Genomic DNA, 23442 nt, shown 5'->3' with positions numbered 1-23442 from the left:
GAGCTCCCTCTATGCTGAAATGGATCCATTAATCATTACTTCAGGGGGCTAGTAATTCAACCAGCTCTCCATCCATCTAAATGTATGATCATTTATCTAGCTTACATCATCACATCTTGTCCACAAAAATAACATAAGAGATTGGGTTAAAATGTCTTGCTGAAATTTAGCCAGACTATTTTTGTGAAACCCTCTGAACCTACCAATCTAGAAAGCCCATTTAAGAAAAAGAACTGATATTAGTCTTCTATGACCTGTTCTAGATGAAGCTGTGCTGGCTATTGTTTCTTTCCTTAAATGCTCACAAACTACTCCCATAATAATTCATCCCGGAATCTTCCCAAGAATCAATCAAGCTCTTTCTCCCATTACAAACCCCCCCTCTCTTTTTTTTAGAAAAGAAGGACAATCTTATGGAACTACTAATACTCATGGTTTAAAAAAAACACAACAAAATACTAACTGTGACTCAGAACTTAGATTCTCTGATTTCTTTAGTACTATAGGATACATATCATCCATGCCTAGTGATCTCTTAACATTTCATTCATTTATCTTAATTTTCAATTCCCTATTATCCATTTTTGTGTTTCTATTCCCAGTTTGAAAGTCTTTGTCCTTGGAAGGGAAAACAAAAGGAAAAAAAGAAGTGAATAATATAGCTTCTTCATCATCATTGGTCACTACCATTATATCCGCTCCAAAGCAATGGGCTTCTTGCTCCAAACTAACATTGACAATGTCCTTTTTTGTTGTCCTTAGCGTTCATTGTCAACTTGAGCTCATTTTAATATTTGTTGCTCTTATTGCTATTCTTATGGCACCATACTAGATTTTTTCTTCATCCTGAGTTGGAAACCATTGCTTCTATGTGGATTTCTATTCTTCTGTGATTCTGTGATCTTTGATATGGGCATCCTTTTCTCTTTTCACCATTGCAAATTGGAACCTAGCCTACTTCCTCATCATACCCATGTCCTTCTGTAGATATTCCAAAAAGAAACTACTCATGGACTTACTGGAGGACTCTCTCTAGATATTTTAACATCTTAAAATCTTTTGACTTTTCAGACTTTTGATGTCTTAACCCCCAGTTTTGATATATGAGTGGTCTACCCAATCCATACTTTTGGATCATATTTATCCTTCCTGATTTCTTTTGTTTTGATAATAATAACAATTTATTTTTGTGAAGAGCTTAAGTTTTTTGATTTATAGAACAGTTTTTCATAACACTGTGATGGTACTTTTTATGCATGAATTATTGTTATCAATATGCTATAGCCTGCTTCTTCCTATTATACATCCTTTTATTGCTATTCAGGTCATCTGAAATTTTGATTTTTTTTGAGACATAATGATTCAAGAATCCATAAGAATATTGGCATCAAAAAGACACCTTAGCAACAAGGAGCAATTTAGGATTTTTTAAAATAAATTTTTATTGATAGAACGCATGCCAGGGTAATTTTTTACAGCATTATCCCTTGCATTCACTTCTGTTCCGATTTTTCCCCTCCCTCCCTCCACCCCCTCCCCCAGATGGCAAGCAGTCCTTTATATGTTGAATAGGTTACAGTATATCCTAGATACAATATATGTGTGCAGAACCGAACAGTTTTCTTGTTGCACAGGGAGAATTGGATTCAGAAGGTAAAAACAACCCAGGAAGAAAAACAAAAATGCAAGCAGTTTATATTCATTTCCAGTGTTCTTTCTCTGGGTGTAGCTGCTTCTGTCCATCTTTGATCAATTAAGGCTCTCTTTATCAAAGAGATCCACTTCCATCAGAATACATCCTCAAACAGTATCGTTGTTGAGGTATATAATGATCTCCTGGTTCTGCTCATTTCACTCAGCATCAATTCATGTAAGTCTCGCCAGTCCTCTCTGTATTCATCCTGCTGGTCATTCCTTACAGAACAATAATATTCCATAACATTCATATACCACAATTTACTCAACCATTCTCCAACTGATGGGCATCCATTCATTTTCCAGCTTCTAGCCACTACAAACAGGGCTGCCACAAACATTTTGGCACATACAGGTCCCTTTCCCTTCTTTAGTATCTCTTTGGGGTATAAGGCCAGTAGAAACACTGCTGCATCAAAGGGTATGTACAGTTTGATAACTTTTTGAGCATAGTTCCAAATTGCTCTCCAGAATGGCTGGATGTGTTCACAATTCCACCAACAATGTATCAGTGTCCCTGTTTTCCCACATCCCCTCCAACATTCCCCATTATCTTTCCCTGTCATTCTAGCCAATCTGACAGGTGTGTAGTGGTATCTCAGAGTTGTCTTAATTTGCATTTCTCTGATTAATAATGATTTTGAGCATATTTTCATGTGTCTATAAATAGTTTCAATTTCTTCGTCTGAGAATTGTCTGTTTATATCCTTTGACCATTTATCAATTGGAGAATGGTTTGATTTCTTATAGATTAGAGTCAATTCTCTATATATTTGGAAATGAGGCCTTTATCAGAACCTTTGATTATAAAAATGTCTTCCCAGTTTATTGTTTCCCTTCTAATCTTGTTTGCATTTGTTTTGTTTGTACAAAAACTTTTCAATTTGATATAATCAAAATTTTCTATGTTGTGGTCAATAGTGATCTCTAGTTCTTCTTTGTTCATAAATTCCTCCCTCTTCCACAGGTCTGCGAGGTAAACTATCCTATGCTCTAGGATTATTGAAAGCACTGCCATTTTTCAAATGCAGTCCTGTCTGCTCTCATCCTCCATTGTCAGTTCTTGTCTCAGCTTATTACCCATCTTTAATGCCTGTTCACAATATATATATGCACTAGATGGACCAGCTTAAATGGGCTGCTCATCCAATTTGAGATATATAATCTGCATCCACTTGATTTTTCCTGTGTAATTGTTAGGCCTAATTATTTAGAGTAAATTATGATATATGAATATAATGGAGTGTTATTGTGGAGATGAAGAAAGAGATTATTTCAGAGAAACCTTGGAAGACTTGTATGAACTGATGCAGAGTGAGGTCATCATAACAAGGAGAATGATTTATACTACAACAACAATTATTGATAAACGTATTTTTAAAATGAACAATTTTGGAAGACTTAAAAGCTTTGATTAATGCAAATAGACAACCCTAATTTCAGAGGACTGATAATGAAGAATGCTGACCATCTTCTGAAAGAGAGGTAATGAATTAACACGCAGAAAAAGATAAACAATTTTAAACATGGCCAACATGTGAATTTGTTTCACTTGACTATGCTTATTTATTTATTTATCTATCTATTTATTTATTTGTCTATTTTTTTCTGTACTTATTTCTACATTCATCATGATGCACAAGAAAAATCAGATCAAAAAGGAGAAAAATGAGAAAGAAAACAAAAAACAAGCAAACAACAACAAAAAGGTAAAAATAGTGTGTTGTGTTCCACATTCAGTCCCCACAACCCTCTTTGTGGATGCTGGCTGTCTCCATTACAAATCCATTAGAATTGGTCTCGTTGTTGAAAAAAGCTACATCCTGGCCCTCTTCAACAATGAGATGAACCAAAATAGAGCAGTAATGAACTGAACCAACTATACCCAGCAAAATGAACCACTTCATAGAATTCCCAATCCCTCTATTTTTGTCCATCTGCATTTTTTATTTCCTTCACAGGTTAATTTGTACACTATTTCAAAGTCCAATTCTTTTTGTACAGCAAAATAACTGTATGGACATGTATACATATATTGTATTTAACTTATGTTTTAACATGTTTTAACATGTATTGGTCAACCTGCCATCTGGGGAAGGGGATGAGGGAAAAGAGGGGGAAAATTGGAACAAAAGGTTTTGCAATTGTCAATGCTGAAAAATTACCCATTTATATATCTTGGTAAATAAAAAGAAAAAAGAAAAAAAAGAAAAAAAGAAAAGAGCTATGTCCTTCAGAACTTATCATCAAAAAAAATCTATGTTTATTTATTTTAAGTATTTTGTTTTTATTTTTTCCCTTGGGGAAAGGAATGAAGTGGTGAGAGAAAGAAAAATGCTTGATAATTAGAAAAAAATAACATTTAATTAAAAATGTTTTGGGAGCCAGTGACTTCCTGGGAAAATTACATTGGTTTTTTAGCACTCCCTTTTCTTCTTCATTGCAATTGCTAATATTTAATATTATCATCTCCCCCAGGATCACCTGCACCCATCACTATATCTTCTTCATCATGGAGAAGGAGTTCATCTTCCTTCCCACCATCAAAACTAAATATTGACTAGCTATCACTTATGTGTGGGTAAGCTCAAGAGTTTTGAGAAGATCATCATTCCTTAGGCCACTGATTTTACTTCCTGAACATTCCCTGGATATCATCTGAAGAAATGACCCTGTAGAAATATGGCTGAAATTGCTTTTGTGGATGATGAAGCCTGAAAATGGATGCTGAAGATCCATGGTAGGGGAGAGAAGTTTTCACTATGAAGGTCTCTAGAATTTTTAAATTGGTATAAATCAGAAAGTGATATGATTTCATCAATGGAAATGACATTTAAAAGATGCATGACCATCTGTCTTGTCACTATACCCCATGGAGTATGGGAGTTTTTCAACTGACCTAGAACCTTTATGTGTATTGTCTTCCCATTAGAGGTGAATAGGGACTGTCTTCTTTTTCTATAACCCCAGCAAGTTAAACATAGTGTTTCAAAAATGGTTCTTTTTTCATTCATTCTAAATTTTATGGCCAATATCAGATTTTGTCTTTATCTTTGACAAACTATAAAATGGTGTGTTTACTTCTTCCCAGGGCTCCTATTATTTCTATTTCAGCATAGAGTTTATTGCTGTTCTTCTTGCGTATCGTCTCTGTGGATTACTGGTCCACTCCAATGACAACCTTCTTCTGCTGCTGAATCTGCTTCTCTCTGAGGTTTCTGGCCTGACAGATATAAATGAGATTTCTCCCCCATCTCTTCACTTTTAGTTTACAACTTTCTTAATTTTTTTTTTTTTTTTTTGGGCAGAGGCGATTGGGGTTAAGTGACTTGCCCAGGGTCACTCAGCTGGGAAGTATGAATTATCTGAGACCATATTTGAACTCAGGTCCTCCTGACTTCAGGGCTGGTGCTCTATCCACTGCATCACCCAGCTGCCCCCTCGTTTATAACTTTCTTGATCAGATCCCCAAGTCTGTCACAGCTAGATATGGATGCAGTATGAATTGGATGTGCTCTCTGGACTCTCCTTGCGTGTCTATAGTTCCACATAAATGTATTTTTACCTTGCTGAAGTAGGTGCACTTGATCCCTGGTCAATATTTCATCATTCCTCTCTCTTAAGCTGTCATCAAGAAATCCAAATCCCCTTCTCAGACACCAACTTCTTAACCAGCTGTTCACTTAAAAATCAGCTCTACCGCTTGGGAGGCCCCATATTTAATCAGCAGCAGTGTTGAAGACACCACCCATGCCCTAAGACCTTCAGTTTCCTATATAAGACATAATCCTCAGAAATATATTATAGGTTTCTTCTGGCAAGATTATTTGCCCCCATATGAACAAAAAGAAGTGATTGAGGTCTTAGGTCAGGAGCCTCTCTGTGTCTTCCTGTACGCTATTCTCAGGAAGACAGCTTTCCTCCTAACTGTCTGTGTCAGGCTCTCCCCCTGTGCCTCAGAAGGGAGTGACCTCCCAACATGACTCATGTTTTCTTTGTCTAACCAGGACTGGGTAACTTTTCTCCTGGTGGCATTTATGGCTTTGCACTGGGCCTTGAAGGATGCATAGGATCAACTAAGCTGAGGAGAAAAAGATGTCATTTAGGGTAGAGGGATTACAATACACAAATGTTCAGAGAGGAGTGTGTATAGGGTGTGGGAACAGGGGATAAACTGCTCTAGTTGGACCTGCAAGTTGACATAAGGAAGTAGAAAAAGATAAGACCGAAAAGACAGGTTGGGTAGAAATTTGTGTTGGGCTTTGAATGTCACCCTGAAGCCTGATGAAAGCAGTGTCTTAGAAATTTGATGTAGTAGTAGGTACAAATGATTTGGGAGAACTCCCGAAGGCAGGGAGGCCCATGAAGAGATTTATAATAGTCTGGGCCTGAAATAATGAATATCTGGATTAGGGTGATAGCAGGAGGAGCAAAAAAGTGACAGATCCAATTCAATTCAACAAACCTTTATTAAGCACCTACACTGCATCAAGCACAGTGCTAGGTTTTATGCTTAGGATCCAAAGATAAGAGAGAAAGATCAAACAGTCCCTACTTCAAAAAGCTTTAAGAGAGATACACATATATAAGTGAATATAAAATATATACAATATAATTTCTCAGGTTGATGCACAATGGAAAAGTAGAGAAGGACAAGGGTAACAGGGGATGGGCCTGACCCAGATGTGGTCAGGGACAGGAGCTATATTACCCAGCTGGCCTTGGACTCAGAATCACAGGGATATGAGGTAAAGCCATGGGGCAATAGATAGTCACATCCTTCCAATAGCAAAGGCAATGTTCCTTTGGTCGTCGCTCCTTAATAAAAAAGGATGAAGGATATGGGCACTATCAGCAGCAGAGCAGATGCACTGGCCCTCATTCTGACTTCTGGTCAAGGTGAGGGTTGGTGTTCTGGAGCCAGGCTGGTCATAGATGAGGGAAGATGCTTGAGAGAGTCAATCTCAATCTCAATCACCAAAACTTACTCCATGGCGAATAACTTATCTCCCCCAGAGGGAGGGTGACAGCAATAGTGACTATGACAAAGACCATTGCAATGACGATGATGATGACTACCACTAATAATTTTTAATTATTATTGTTAACTATTATGATATCCTATTTCATAGCACTTTCCTATTAAAAAGGTACTTGTTCATAACTAACTCTGTGAAGATCATCCTATAAATATTACTACCATCATTAGGACCACAGCAAAGAAGAATTGAAAGCACCTAGTAGCCAATTAAAATATGACCAATATTCTAATGAGGATGTCTCACGTACTTAAATGTTTCATATTAGAATCTGTTTCTAAAATCTCAGGACACCCATCTATCGACTGAGAAGAGAAGAAGGATTTTAAAGCAACCACCTGACCTGTCCATCTTTACATTTTCTTTGGGAGTTACCCTGTTATTAAAAGCAGCACTATCAGACCATTTTTTAAGTGATTGTCATGGATCTTCAGTCAGATCTTTGGCACTCATTATACACTCTCTGTGATGTCCTGATTCCTGAACAGCACAAAGTCCAATGATGGACCACATGCAGACTTCTGAGAGCAGTACGGTTAGTCACCTTATACTGCTTCCTGATTATCTTCTCCAGGAATTCAATAGCCAGGGCAGCACAGAGAAGGCAAAGCTGAAGTGACCACAGCCAGGTTCTGGGAACCTGCCTTAGATGTTCATTCTTACATTCTCCCAAACGCTGTACCAAGAACTCCACAAAAGATGGGTCAGGGTGAATGCCTGCACCAAGCCCTCTGAATCTAGATTAATGTCCCTTTTCTTCACTAAGGTGTAGGTCTGAGAAATCTCTGGGGTCGATTTGAAATGCCTAGTCCCAGCTGTCTCCTTCACCCTCACATTCAGTTGACAGGAAGACCCCCATCAGAACCAAGGGGAGCAATGCCTTTAAAGGGGAAGGGGAAACAGGGAATAAATATTTATTATGCACATACTATGTGGCTGGGATTGTGCTAAACACTTAGCAAATATTATACTATTTGATCCTCAAAACAATATAATTTCTAATATTGTGCCCATTTTATAGTTGAAGAAATTGAGGCAAACAGAGGTGAAGTGATTTGCACAGAGTCCCCCAACAGGTAAGTGTGTGAAGCTAGATATGAAATCAGGTTTTCCTGACTCTAGACCCGAAGCTCTATCTACTGTGCCATTTAACCATTTCTTGCCAGGTCAGTTCAGACTGGTTAGAGACCTAGCAAGACCTCAAAGTAATGCTCGTGTTATCCCAGTAGCCAGTTAAATATCTCTTCCCCACGAACAGTATAAGATATGATGGACAAGAACGCGGCAACCCCTCAGTTCCAAGGCTTTACTCATCTCTTTTGTTCCTAAGTTTCTAAGCCTTCATACTTGGAACCATTTCCACCCTTCATAATTGAGACCTTAAAAAAATCCAAGACCAGTGACTGATGATCTCTTGCTAGAGGTGTGAAGGTTTTATGCAATTATACATGGATTTCCTGAGAAGACAGTGACTATTATCTTTCTACTGCTGCTGATTCTGGGCAGAGTAGGGCCATAAAAATAAAAAGTTACCTTCTCTGAGGTTAATGCTCTCACTCTCCATACTTCCCCCACCCTCCTGTACCTTGTTTTTGCCTGTGCTTTCCTGTCACAAACCTTCCAGGAGACTGTGGGGCTTGGAGGGGGCAAAATGATTTTCTCTGGCAACCCCAGGCCTGGTGGTGAAATGGATTCTTCACGATCCTGAGTGGCCAATAAATTCTGCTATAACTCAGTTAATGAGGATCAGTTTGAGCTGGGGTTTTCATCTTCCCTGCTCTCCCGACTCCAAACCACAGCACTGATGCTTTATCGGGTGACGTTGCTGCCAAATTAGGGATGAAAGGAGAGTCATGCATCTGTTAATAGAGGAATACATATGGCAGAGGGGCCAGCAGAGTGGGCTGGGGGCTGGCCACCAGACATGCTGCTGAATCACACAGAGGAGGGAATGGGGGCAGAACAATAGAGTAGAAGCTAAAAAGCAATAAAATGAATGGCTAAATAATTATTATTGCAATTTTTCCTTCATTGGACATTGGGCAAAATGACTTTAAATACTGTTTTAGCCTATTACTGGGCCATAAATTAATCTCCCAGTGCACATTGAGGCACTGCAAAGTGTCACATTTAGATAGCACTGTGAAGTAATTATGCACTAGACACACCACTCCTACAGATGTGACATATTATATATTTAAATTATAATTAAATTTACAAAAATCTCTTCCACTCAATGAGCAAACATAATCTGTGTCAACTTCTCCATGAGCAGCAGGCATCTAATACTTTTATTTATTTACTTTTGGAAGATGCCAATCCAGCTGCTGGAGGCTCTCAGTCCTTGCTGTAGTTTTAATTAGCAAGAAGCAGTCCAGGCTAGTTTTAAGGGGAAGTTGTTGAAGACCTGAAAGCACTTTGGGAGCATGTTTCTATTATTTGAATCCAGATGCCTTTGATTGGGCACATAGACTATTAAGATTTAATTCCATCAGTATGTGCAGGACATTTAATCTGTTTCCGATTAACTGACACTCCAATCCCTGAAATGTTGTTCACTCAGGCAGTCTAACACCCCAAGGACATTTTCTCCAGAAAAGGGGATTTTGCTTTACAAGCTGAACTGCTTGTGTTCCTCCCCTAGGTCCTCTCTCATCTTGCCTCTCTCCAAATTATATCTCTACTCAATTGTTGCAATTGTTGCCACCTGAAGGTTCCTTCCAGTTCCTGACAATGCCCTCTCTGACCAATACTCTCACCCCATCCCTTAATTTTCTTTGGTAATATTAGAATGTGCCTTATATATATAATTCCACATGCATACTTGGCAAATGTGTCAAAGAATACTCAGAGCATTTGCCAGCATGATAGAATGAAAATGAGTAAGAAGCTTTTCTGGGTTGAATGGAACTGGATAAGGAATGAGGAGAAATGAGTCCACATCCTGACTCTGCTATTTGCTAGCCATGTAATGATGGGTGAATCAATCAGTCTTACTGAGAAATAATTTTCTCATCTGTAAAAACAATTGGAGGCAGGAAGTTAAATTAGATTGTGTCTAAAATCCCATCCAGCTCAAATATTCTGTTCTATGATGGTTTAGGGATGTCAAATTGAGACATAGTGAAGGAATTTCAGGTTAGAATCAGGTTAAGAATGTAAGAAATATGCTAGAATCAGAGATAAGAAAAAGGCAGTGATTTGGAAGATTTCATGGTTATCAGGATTTAGCTACAACTGAGTTCTACTATTAATCAGAAAGGATGTGGCAGATCTAGGTCTTGAACCCAGATCATCCAACTTCAAACCTAATGTTCTCCCAATTATACTACATCTCTGGGATAGCAAATTGGACACTGGGTGGAGAAAGTTCTTATAATGGATGCTGTTGGTTCAAGAGCTATTAATCCCAGATGCATTCCTACAAAGCTAGAGAATATTCCTCTAGTTCCTGTGGAAAATGAATATTTTCTATTTTTAATTACTTTTACTTAAAAAAAAATTTTTTTTTAAAAAGAAGCAGGCCTTGCTCCACTCTATCTTTTCATTCATCACAGTAGGAGAAATTTTGGGTTTTGTTGCTTTTTTCCCACCAAAACAGTAAATATCCAGTTTTTCCCAACTGAAGGTGAGTTCCTCAAGATGGCATGTGTAGGAAGAGGCTACAGAAGCAGACTAGAGAGTCTTTGCAAAATGCACTGGAGCAACAAGAGCAGATCTTTTTTGGTTTTATAGTCACCTGAATTTAACACTTGCTTATGAGAGCTCCAGAAACATCTCTCCTTCCCCATCTCTACAACTTCTTCAGAAAGAGACCTGAGCTATTTTCAGAAAATCTAACAAGTTGCAGAAAATTATTTAGTAGTTTGGAAAAAGACATCTAGGTTATCCTGGACAGATGAATTTGCCAGTGTTGTAGGAGTGCCAGATCTCATCACTAGGGAACTGGGAATCTGAGCTCTTAAGGAAGAGTAGACTTTCAGGGGGCAGTAAAGATAAAGCAATAATCAATTCCAAGAAGGTTAGAGCTACTCAGTTTTGAGAACATGATTATCAACCAATAAGAAAAATGGCCTGACCAGGTCAGTGGAGCTGCAAAGAGGAAATGAGAAATAGGTAATAGGCAAGTTTGACAGGTGAAAGAATAATCAAAGAAGTTGCCCTGGCCACCTCAGAACCATGGATAGCTCCTTTCCTAAGATTGGTTGCTCAGATGATTCTCTCCTTGATTTTCTTTTTGGTTTGGTTTGGTTTTTGAAACCTTCATAGATAAAAATCTTAGTATATCAAACCTGAAGGAGAGCTTGGAGATCAACTACTCCAATTTCTTCATTTTGTGGGTGGGGAAACTGAGGCCGAGGGGACAAAGAAACCAGTTCTTTATGCCTAGAGAACTCAGGTCTCAAGATGTTTCTCAGGTTCTGTGATAGATTCACAAATCATGCTGAAAAGTACCACCAGGACCTTTGTTCCTGCCTTTTTCTTATCTAGAATTTCCCCCTTTCTTCCTCTTTCCTTCCAAATCTTACCCATTCCTCAAGATCTAACTCAAATTTTGCCTTTTTGTCCAAGTCTTTCTTGACTCTTCAGAATACGTCTTTCCCAGTTCTGTTCATGATTCTACAGACTTTCCCACTTTGTCCCTGTGCTAATCCCCTTCACTCCCCACACTTCCAGCTTTCTTTTACCTATTATCATTTTCAATTAGAATGTAAGATCCTTGAGATTAGGTACACACACACACACACACACACACACACACACACACAGAGTTTATATTTGCATTTCTAGCACTTAGCACAATTCCTTGGCATCTATAGAGTAAGCACATGATAATACTCTATTGATCTATTATCTGTATATATGTATGTCTCTCTCTCTCTCTGTCTCTCCCATGAAACTTTCCTGCCTAACTCCTTGGCTCCCTGGTTGCCTGCTTCCTTCAACCATAGCATTAAGTGCTAAATTAGATTAGTCCTAGTACTGGGGTTTCTAGCAGTGAGTGGTATCTATGCTCATGAAAGCTCCTATCAGCAGTGTAATCAGAGCTCAGCACTTCTGATTCACAGCCTGGATTAGAGGAAAGGGCCTGTTGTCTCCATATATTCCTTCCCCCCCATAAGACTCCATAATATGGGATTGTCTAATCTCATTACTGTTTTCAGCTCTCAGTCAATTTTTTTCAGCTCTCAGCCCTTATCAGAGGCAACTAGAAGCACTAGAGAGCACACAGTGAAGAAACCTAGCAGGGATTACCATAATTAGGAGAGATGAGCGCAGAGAGATATGTATCTCTCTCTCTCTCTGTCTCTCTCTCTCTCTCTCTGTCTCTCTCTGTCTCTCTGTCTCTGCCTCTCTCTTTCTCTCTCTCTCTCTGTCTCTCTGTCTCTGTCTCTCTTTCTGTCTCTCTGTCTCTCTCCCTCCTCTCTCTGTCTCTCTCTGTCTCTCTGTCTCTCTGTCTCTCTCTCTCTCTCTCTGTCTCTGTCTTTCTGTATACACATATATGTATGGATGTATATATGTATGAAAGTACATTTAAATATGCATATGTATATATGTGCACCTGCAAAAGCAATTAGGTGGTACAGTGGATAGAGTATTGGACCTGGAGTCAATAATACTTACCATTATTTCTTCAAATCTGGTCTCAGACACTTTCTAGCTGTGTCACCCTGGATAAATCACTTAACCCTATTTGTCTCAGTTTTCTAATATGAAAAATGAGTTGGAGAAGATACACTTTAGTATCTTTGCCAGGAAAACCCCAAATGGGATCACAAAGAGCTGGAAACAAATGAAACACCTGAACACCAGTGACAATAACTGTGGAGGATGATTCTGAATGGGTCATAAGATTTCAGGCCAAAAAATCATAAAAACAGTGTGGTTAGGAACAAAGGTTGCCGTGATTGATGGTCCTATGACCTAAATTCAGCTTTGAGGAGAGGAATTTTGAGAACATGAATGATTTCCCAGACATGTAGTATCTTGAGGAGAAGGTGTTGGGGTAGATGGCTACAATGCTAAAGAAAGTGACTTAGGAAGAAAATACAAGTTATTATCTACACACCCAAGGGAATGAACAATTCAAGATGTACCTATTGTGAGATACTAAGGATAATCCTTAATTTTCCAAACATTTCCAGCAGCCATCTTAACTCTCTGCTTACACCTTTATTTTTTTATGCTATTCTAAGAAATCCTGACTCTGTATATGTGTGTGTGTGTGTGTGTGTGTGTGTGTGTGTGTGTGTGTGTAGGGGAGAGAGAGAAAGAAAGGGAGAGAGGAGAAGAGAGAGGGAGAGAGAAAATGAGATAGAATAGGAGAGAGACAAAAGAGAAATAAGGAGAGAGAAAAAAGAGAGAAAGAGAAAGGAGGAAAGAAAAAGAGGGGAGAAAAAGGAAGAGGAGAGAGAGAAAAGAGAGAGAGAAAAAGAGGGACAGAAAGAGACAGAGACACAGAGAGAACTGCACTGAACAGTATCATAGAAGCAGCTAAGTGACTCAGTGAATAGAGAGTACTGAGCTTGAAGTCAGGAAGAGTCCAAAGCTGGCCTCAGATACTAACTTTGTGATCCTGGGCAAGACATTTAACTTCTGCCTCAGTTTCTTTTTCTGTAAAATTTGGATAATAACAGCACCTACCTCCCAGGGTTGCTGTGAGGATCAAATGAAATAATAATTGTAAAGTACTTAGTACCTGGCAGATAGTGGCACTTAATAAATGCTGATTCCCTCCCTTCCTCTCTCATGTCATTGGCTATCTTCAGGGCGAGAGGCAACAAGTTTAGTGGAAAAAAACAAAACCAAAAATCTCTCACTTGGGAACCAGGAGAGCTGGGTTCTAGTTTGAACTCTGCCATCAATCATGATGGGACCTTAGAGCTAGAAGAGACCCTAGAACCCGAGTGCCTGAGATGGAAAGGGCCTTATGGAACTTCTAGTGCAATTCCTTAAGTTACAGATAGAAAAACCGAGGCTCAGAGATGGAAGTGAGCCACATTTCCGAACTCCATTAGTGCTTTTTTTCTGCCACACTCCAATTGGTCTGCCTAACTTGTCACCCTCAAGGGATGTATACCTTGAGTGTATACAGTGAGGAAGAGAGACACACACATACAGAGACAGAGAGAGAAAGAAGGGCAGAGATAAAGAGAGACAGTGAAAGAGACAGAGAGAGGGAGGAGATATAGAAAAACAGAGATAGGGAGAGAGAAAGAGATAGAGATGGAACCCAAGACAAAGAGGAGGGAGAGAGAGACAGAGAGAAGGGGGAGAGAGAGACAGAAAGGGAAAAAGAAAGAGAAAGAGACAAGAGAGATAGAGACAGAATCAGAGACAGAGATTACATAACTTCAAAGGATTTTTTTTTCCAATGGGAGTGCTATCTTCAACTTTATGGGTCACACTTGTCTGCCAGCCTTTGCTCCTCTCTTTGCCTCCAGTATTCCTGTGTACTGAGTCTAGAGGGAATTAGAACACTCTAGTTATCAACAAGGCTCCTCATGAAGAATGGGAAATACAAGGGAAAGAAATGTATTAATGACATGTCTCCAGTACAGGCAGAGGGAGAAGGGAGAGCAGAGACTGGCTGCACAGTCATTACTTATAATTACCGTTTTTCTTGTCTTTGGACTTGCCCCCTTTCACCTGATTTTAGAGATGATCAGTTCTTACCTTGGTACAGTGCTTTGTAGTATTCTCCCGCCGAATGGAGGGTTGAGGGTTAGGAAGATCTGGGCTAAAATCTCCCCTCCAACACTTATTAGCTGGGTTAAAACCCCAGCAAGTCACTTAACCTTTAATAGGTTAGATGGGGGATGATAATAACAATAATAATACCTGTAAAATGGTGCTAATAAATTCTGTCATAGCCGCTTTATGGAGGTAGTAATGAGGCTTCAGTGGAATAATATATGCAAAATACTTTGTAAATCTTAAGGAATAACACACCTTGGACCACAACATAGCATTTGCACTCTTTCTGTTATTGTTTGCTTGCATTTTTGTTTTTCTTCCCAGGTTATTTTTACCTTCTTTCTAAATCCGATTTTTCTTGTGCAGCAAGATAACTGTATAAATATTTATACATATAATGTATTTAACATATACTTTAATATATTTAACATGTATGGGACTACCTGCCATCTAGGGGAGGGGGTGGGGGGAAGGAGGAAAAAGTCGGAACAGAAATGATTGCAAGAGTCAATGTTGAAAAACTACCCATGCACATGTTTTGTCAATAAAAAGTTATAATTTAAAAAAAGGAATAACACACTTTAAGCTGCTAAAGAAGTGGAACAGTGTATAGAGTATAGACCTGGAGTCAGGAAAACCTGAGTTTCAATCAGGCCTCAGTAATTTCTTAGCTGTGAGAGCTTGGGCAAGTCATTTAACCCTATTTGCCTCCGTTTCCTCATCTGTAAAATGAGCTGGAGAAAGAAATGCCAAATCACTGCAGTATTTTTGCCAAGAAAACCCCAAAAAGGGATCACAAAGAATCTGGCAAAAATGACTAGATGACAAGATTTTGAGGATACCCTGCATATATTTCTGTTACTACTGTCATTGTTATGTTTTTTCATTTGGTTCTCACATCTGTTCTGTTAAATAAATAGAGGAGATGTGATCATTATCTCTATTTTACAAATAAGGAAACTGAGGCTTAGAGAGCTTAAATGAGCTCATAGGCTCTAAGAAGCAGAAGGGACTTCTGTGGTCTAATCGGCTTAGTTTACAATGAGGATAATGAGACCCAGGACTGTTAAGTGATGGTCCCATATCCCACCAAGGATAATCCTCAGGGGTGAAGTTTGAACTCAGGTTAGGCTAGAATCAGTCCTTTTTCTACTGAACCAAGTTGTCCAAAATCCTAAGTAGGTGGTGGAGGCAGCCTTCGAATTCGGGTCTTGTGATTCTTAGCGCAGAGCTGAGGCAGGACAAGGACTCGATGCTCCCCAGGGAAGGTGGGAAAATGGAACCTCCTTGCATTTGGAAATCATTGTTCAGCTGACCTCGATATGGGAATTCAGTCTTCCATGCTGGCCTCTTTAGCACATAACAAATGGAACTGCCAAACACTGCCCTAATCATGATACAGGGACCATCCGTAGCTTGGCCAAAAAAAGTTCTGAGGCTTCGGGAGTCAGGGCGTGGGGCCAGAGAGGAGAGAAGACAGAAGGCTGTGTTTTCTATTTTGATTAAGATTAAAATCAGTTGCTTTCCTGTGGACCCAAGTTAATTTACAAAGCTGCCTTAGTCATTTTAATAGCTAGAATTTGTATAGCACTTTTAAGTTTTATATAGCATTTTGCATGTTATCTCATCCGATTCTCAAAACAACCCTATGTAGCAGGTACTATTATTATTCCCATTTTACAGATAAAGAAAGTGAGGCTGAGAAAGGTTAAATGATTACCGACAAACGTCTGAAGCAAGATTGGAATTCAGATCTTCTTGACTCGTCTAATATTCTATCTACTGTGCCATCTAGATGTCTCTGGGTTTCTCACTGTATCAGCCCCTCTAGTGCCAACCGACTAGCTCTTAGCATAACTTGAGCACCTTCAATGATTTAGGAAACCCCACCTGAACTGAGTTAAGCTGAAGGCCCCCCCCATCAGCCCAAGCTCCAAAGAGCAGCTTCCAAAAACCTGTAAAATGGACCGTTGTATTAAATATATATTTAAATACATGGGGAAAAAAAAGAAAACAACTACGAACAATTAGCAATTTGCTCTTCTCTGAAATGAGTCTTAGGGTCCCAAGGCAGTTTTCTTTTATGGCAATACTTAGCATTTATAAGGAGTCCTTCATCCGAGGATTTTAAAACCCCTTGGAAACATTAATTAAAGCTCACAGCACTCCTTTGAGATAGGAATTATTCTACCCTTTTTTATGAGGGCTGTTGTACTAGACACAGAGGTATAAAAATAGAGCAAACAGTCCTTGATTCTCTCCCCCCACTCCTCTCCATGCTAGGTCTTCTGCTAGGGACGTCATCTCTAAACAATGAAGCCTACAGGCCCAGGGCCAATGCACCGAGCCCCGCAGCTAACTGCTGGGGGTGAAAGGGGCATCTGAGTTCAACTGAGTCATCTGGACCTCAGAAACTGAGCCCAAAGGAAGGACAACACCAGCCCCCTTCTGCTCCGAGGGGGAGGGGAATGGGACGGGATGCCAGCACGGTTCTGGAACTGGGAGGTATTGGGGAAACCCCATATTCAGTATTTTTGCTGGGGAAGATTCCAACTAGTGGGGACTCCCAGGAGACTCTGTGAGTCACTCTCAAGGGGGTGTGACTGAACACTTTCAAAGTCAAACAAACGCAGCTTTGATTTCTCTCTTTCTCTGGCTTCAGTTCTGTGGGGCTGGTAGAGAAAGCTTTTCTGCTGGGGGACTGGGATCAATTCATCAATTCAGCTAGTTTTTATGGAGAGTCTCTGGGCCCTGTGAGGAAGGCAGGAGGAAGAGACTGCAAGGAGGCTCATGACCAGACTCATTTTCTTTCTTTCTTTCCTCCTTTCCTTCCTTCCTTCTTTCTCTCATTTTTACTTCTTTCTTTCCTTCTTCCTTCCTTGCTTCCTTTTTTCCTTCCTTTCTTCCATCCATTCTTCCTTCCTTCCTTCTTTTCTTCCTTCCTTTTTTCTTACTTCTTTTCTCATTCCTTGCTTTTTTTATATCTCCCTTCCTTTTTTCTTTCCTTCTTCCCTTTTCTCCCTCCCTCTATTCCTTCTGTCTTTTCTCTTTTCCTCTTTCCTTCCTCCCTTTTCTCCCTTCCTTCATTCCTCTCTTTTTTCTTTCCTTCTCATTTCCTTCCTTCCTTTTTTGCTTGCTTTCTTCTTTCATTCTTTTCTCTTTATATCTTCCTTCCTTCTTCTTTCATTTCTCTCTTTCCTCCTTCCCTCCATTTCTTCCTTCTTTTTTGTATTAGTCCTATGCCCAGCTAAGAAAGACTACAAAGATAGCTGGAAAGGTAGGTAGGGATTAAAACCCATGGCTAAAACATGAATAAGGAAGGATCAAAAGTATTGCAAGCATCCTAAACATTCTCTTTTATAAACTAAGGGTCATGCAGAGCATACTTGAGGTGGAGTAAGATAATTGACCATTCTCAGAAGTTCTTATATCTCCCAGGAAAGACCCCTTAGAATAACTGCTTGCCTTTTAGTACTCAGCTTCTGCTCCAGAACTGGTTCAATCTTTCCAACCTGTTCCTCTTGGATCCTGCCTCCCCTGCATCTTCTTCTTTTCTAAGGAGGCAGGGTGGACCATGAGACAGTGTAGTAGATTTGGAATTAGGAAAACCTGGGCTTGAATCTCTCATCAGATACTCACTCAGTGACACTGTACAAGCCACTTACGCTCAGCCTGTTTCCTCATCTGGAAAATGGGGATGATAATAGCACCTACCTTGCAGGGTTGTTATCAGGATCAAATAAGATAGTAAATGTAAAGTGTTATATAGATGTTATCCATGATTATTCCTATAGTGTCTGTCCTTGGTTTCTGACTCAGACTGACCTGAATAATGCCCCCATCAGCTCTTGATGTTAGTGACTCTCCAGCCTCCTAATCCAGGATGCCTTGGGCCTAATTCTGAGTTGTCAGTGAGTAAGCTGAGCTGTAGAGCACAGAACCCCAGTACTTTGGTCCCTGATTTGATGGTTACACAAAAGAGCTAGGATAGAGAAATGAAGCTAGCCCACTCTGCCCTCAATGTGACCTCTCTCCAATAACATTTACATTTTAATAGAGGCCTTTTGGAGGCATAGTGCCTTAGTCCAAATTATGGGAATTTTAGGTTTTCCAGCAGTTCTAGTGAAATATTTGGAAGTAAGGGGCCTTTCAGCACCCCTCAAATGGCACCTCATTGGGAGATATTGACTCAACCTTAGCATCTGGCCAACCCAGCCCAGATGACATAATGGCTGGGGCAATGAAGAGACAGAGACTCTTCTGAATTGGTCCCCAGTTCCTATCAAGCTTTTGATTCTGAGATTTTCTGGCCAGAAAATTATAGGTTGATGTTCTTTCAAGTTCCTCTCTTCAAATCCCCCAAGTTGGCCCCTGCACTGAGGGAGCCCAAGAATGCATCTTTGAGGGGAGGGTCAGCACTAAACTGACTTCTTTTGAGAGTAGAATTTAAATCCAGAAGGGTCTCACTTTTCTTTTTTTCTTTTTTTTATTTTTTATTTTTTAAATTTTTATTTAATAATTACTTTATATTGACAGAATCCATGCCAGGGTAATTAGGGTCTCACTTTTCTAGGAGGTAAAGCTGGACTTTAGGTTGTGAAGGCAAATGGATTTCTCTAAGGAGCTGCCCCTTTAATCTTCCCTTCCTAGTGGGCCTTCCAATACCTATCTCTTTTTGACTCTGACCATGCAATTTAGAACTTGACTCAGGTCCTCCAGGTCAGGCTAAAAGGTCTTTTCTTCTTCTCTATCTCACATTGAGACATAGTGTCTTCTAGGAGAAGGAACATAGATCTCCGGTCTCCAGATTTGAGTTCTCTTTGGTCTTGGGATCATGGCTATTTAGTTTAATCTTTCTAGATCTCTATTTTCCCATCTATAATATGAGGGATCTTTGTGGACTCCTGGAACCATGCCCTCAAGCTGTTCCAAACTTTTCCGAGACAAAATGCTCCGGGAATTTGAGGTATGACAATTCTCCTTGTTATTAAGATACCATCACAGGTGTTCAGAGGTCATATCCCATAGGGGCCCTCAGACCATCCCCCTCCTATTAGCGTAGTTCCTATTAAGTGTAGCCTTAGGAGGGCAAGGAGAGAGTTGCCTTGGGCCCTCCCTGAGAAGAAACACAGAGTTTAGTGAGATTGGGGTTGGGAAGCACTGAAGGGAGGAGGTTACAGTGAAAGAATCCGTTTCCAAATCGCAGTAAGAATGGGAAGGGATTTCTTGAGTGACGACATATATCCGACCCCTGCAGGTCCCAGCTCTGACTCACTGGATCTCACATTTCCTCTTAATGATCTCCTGGCTCCAGACACAGAGGGTAAAGTTATTTCTCTGGGACCCAAGTTCATTGCCCAAGCTCACACAGGGGCTGTCAGGATCCATTTCCCTCCAACTCAAGGGCTTTTGACGGAAGAACAGAAAGGAGGGTGGGGCAGAAGGAGAACAGACGTGGCAGCTGCCCATATTGAAGCAAAGGAAGATGGGGGTGGGAGGAGTGGAAGTGAGAGGAATAACAAGCCGGCTGACTGAGGACTTTCCCCATTTGGGTAGGAGACGCTCCCTGGAAAATCAGGCCTCAGGCCCTGTTACATCGGACAAAGTTTCTTCCCCCTTCCCTCACCTCCCTAGCTGTGAGACTTTGAAATATGCCCGTTCCCAGTAAGACGCACCTATATTCCAACCCTTTTTACCCCTCGTTCTCCAGTAAACCTTACCCACTGACAGAGCCAAAGTCATCATGCATTTTCATTGAGGTTGGCCATCGGGGACTGAAAACAATTGAGAATATTTTAACTTTTGTTTACTTCTTATGTAGACATAGAAACAATGCTGTTAGTTGCAAAGCCCCTAACTTGGATTGGGGCTGGGAGAAAGCTGATTTGGGGCATGTTCTGTAACACAGCTGTTGTACGGTGGGAGGGGGGATTGTAAAGCCTGCAGTTGATGGTGGCAGGTGCATCTGGGCCCAGGGACCTGGAATTGCTCAGGACCCCATTCTGACAGTGTCTGCTTACTTCCCTTACCAAATTAATCAATTGAGTGATTATTTTGAACTTTACTCATATATTTCACAATAATCTTCCCTCACATAATCACCCTTTTGCCATTCAAGTAAATAGAAAGAAATTATCACCTTCCAATCTAGGATTTAACCCTTAATCTGAAGTCTCTATGGAACTTCTAGCTCTCTAGGTTGATCTACCAAGTGCCCTAGAGTACCATTGGAAAGAAAATGAATGCTATCCCATAAAACAGCCATCTCTCACACCCAGAGAGGATGGAACTGGTGCTGACATCAGATTCTATAAGATCTGAGAGAAGTCTGATTGAAACCAGCCCTGAACATTCTCTGCTAAGGGCAATGAATCACTGTAAAACATTGATGCTGGAGGGTAGAACCAATACCTGTGTTGGGACAGATCTGGAGTCGAGGGAGCCCCCGTTTCAAATCCAACTTTAGACACTTAGCAGCTGTGTGCCCCTGGGCAAGTCACTTAACTTTAAACTTATTCTACCTCAATTTCCTCAGCTAGAAAATGGGAATAACAATAACACCTACTTCCCAGGGTTCTTTTCAGGGACAAATGAGATAATATTTCTAAAGAGTAGCCCAATGCCCGAAACATGGTAAGGTTATATAAATGATGTCACCATCATCCCCATCATCCTAAGTACTATCCATCCATTCAGTGTTCCAGCCAGTGCTCGGTGCTCATTAAGTACAATTTTACCAGCAGCCAAGATAAGCCTGAGATGTCTAATAGAGAGCTTCCAATGAGCCTGGAAAATGCCTCATCTTGAATCTTGAGACCACTTGGACCTGGATGTCGATTTCATCTCAGATTGTAAGGATTGACTCATCCTGTTTTCTTTTGGCAAAATCCTGGCTTCCTCTTCCTCAGATAAAAGGCAAAAGGAGGTTCAGCAGCATTTGGTGACATCAAACAGCGGTTACCCAAGAACATTCTGATGAATTTAGTGTGAATAAATTAAAAACAGACGGATGGGCTCTGCAATCCAGACATGAGTTTTAAAAATCAAGGGGAAATGTGTTTGGAGCAAAATGCATTAGGTCTGGGGACCAAGTTCTCCTGCAAACTTCCCTTACAAGTCCCTCCAGGCCCAAGCCTCATGTAGGGATCTGGTAGTCTTCAGGAGGGAGCAACAAAGCTAGAGAAAACATAGACCTCAATGTCTTGCTGACTTTGCAGAGCAATACCCCAAATTGGATGTGTCAGGTTTGGGATATCCCTGAAGAGCTGGTTCTCTTAGGACAACTTTGGTCCTTCTGTACCCAGCCATACCTTGGGAGGCTTGGAAAACTTTTAATCCTAAAGGATTCTGGCTTCTGTGGCCTGGACCACAGGCGCAGTCTCTCCTGGCTCTGCTACCACCTTGAGGATTGTTTGGATACTGATCATCCCTTTGCCTCATTTTACCAGTTTGGAAAATGGATCCACCTATGGACTGTGGTACTGCCTAATACTTAATGAACATTTACAAAATAATCCTGAAATTTAGGGGAAAATTATATAAGTGCAAAGCTTACTGAGACCTACCAAAAATTGTTTGTAAATGACAGTCCCAGCTAAGAAATAGCATCCCAACCCTGAATATCTTCTTCCCCACTATTATTCTTCCTTGAATTTGCTCCTTTCTGTTTCTGTTCCCATTTCCCTTAGTTTTCTTTCTTTCTTTCTTTCTTTCTTTCTTTCTTTCTTTCTTTCTTTCTTTCTTTCTTTCTTTCTTTCTTTCTTCCTTTCTTTCTTTCTTTTTTCTTTCTTTCTTTTTTTTTTTTTGCTGAGGCAATTGGGGTTAAGTGACTTGCCCAGGGGCACAGAGATAAGCAGTATAAAGTGTCTGAGACCAGATTTGAACTCAGGTCCTCCTGACTTCAGGACTGCTGCTCTTTTCACTGTACCACCTAGCTGCCCCCATTCCCCTTAATTTTCATTTAGGACCCTAACAATAACATAGGATCCTAAATTTAGATTCAGAAGGAAACTTAGAGGTCATAGAATTCAATTCTCTCATTTTACAGAAAAGCAAGTTAAGGCCCAAGGATAGTAAAAATGCCTTACCCAAAGATACACAATTGTAAGTGACAGGTCTGGGATTTGAACCCTATTCTGACTCTTTCCAATTTGCCACTGCTATCTTATCTAGGCATCATACATAGGAGACAGATGCATGGAAAGCCTTCGGGTTTGTAGTCCATGTGCATCCTGCTTTGCAACATTGATGAAGTTGTCCATTTGAAAAAAGAAAAACCAAAAACTTACCCAGTCCAAAGCCAAGACAGAAGCTATCCATATTTTCCTTCAGGAGCACCTGGTCCAGGTACGGACGAACAGACAGCATGAGAAGGTCCCTTGACTTGGAGTTGGGGGGGGAGGGGGAAGAGAGGAGGAAAGGAAAGAGGAGGGATTATTTGGATGGGGGTAGGGGGGAAAGATCTTCAGAAAGTCAGGAGAAAGGCAAGAGAGCAAAATCACTCCATTGATTTGTTTTAGTCTTCAAAGATGTTGTTTTAACAAGAAGAGAGAAGAGGAAAAGGGGGAAAAAATGAAGACATGACAGAGAGATTTAGCTGGGATTTTGTTCCGAAATTCCCAATTCCCAGATCACATGTTGGGCACTCTCTCCTCCCCTGAACTGAAGCCCAGTCCAGTCCAACCAGACTCCTGTTCCAAAAGGAGACAGGGGAGGTAGGAGGAGAGAAATTTTAAAGGAAAATTACAGCAATTGAGTTAGAAAGCCCAAGTTTCTCCTTAAATATCATTCATGAGACACTACCATAGTAACTTAAATAAACAGACATAAAATAGGTATATAAAAAGTCCACTGAAATGAATTTTAAATGAGTAATTCTCAGGCATTGGAAAGATGGGAACACACCCTCTCTGTACTTGGGCTAAAACCAGGAGTCACAACCTAGCGGAAAACCATCTGTAAGCAGTACCAGTTAAACCAGGACATCTTTGGTCTCTTCTGGAAAATGGGG

At 40.3% G+C, this 23442-nt stretch overlaps 1 protein-coding gene across 1 annotated transcript in view; it reads right to left on the bottom strand.

Annotated features, from left to right (window-relative positions):
- The window catches only part of RXRA (retinoid X receptor alpha), a 414885-nt gene extending 391774 nt beyond the window's left edge, over positions 1-23111 (bottom strand). The window contains exon 1 of the mRNA XM_051980296.1: positions 22721-23111. Within this exon, the coding sequence (XP_051836256.1) occupies positions 22721-22799 (79 nt within the window). The 5' untranslated portion in view covers positions 22800-23111. The remainder of the gene's footprint in view (positions 1-22720) is intronic.
- Between the last annotated feature and the right edge of the window lie 331 nt (positions 23112-23442).

The sequence above is a fragment of the Antechinus flavipes genome, chromosome 2 (assembly GCF_016432865.1).
Source record: "Antechinus flavipes isolate AdamAnt ecotype Samford, QLD, Australia chromosome 2, AdamAnt_v2, whole genome shotgun sequence".
Lineage (NCBI taxonomy): Eukaryota > Metazoa > Chordata > Mammalia > Dasyuromorphia > Dasyuridae > Antechinus > Antechinus flavipes.
Note: the sequence above shows the minus strand (reverse complement) of the source record. Positions and strands in the feature narration are given on the sequence as shown.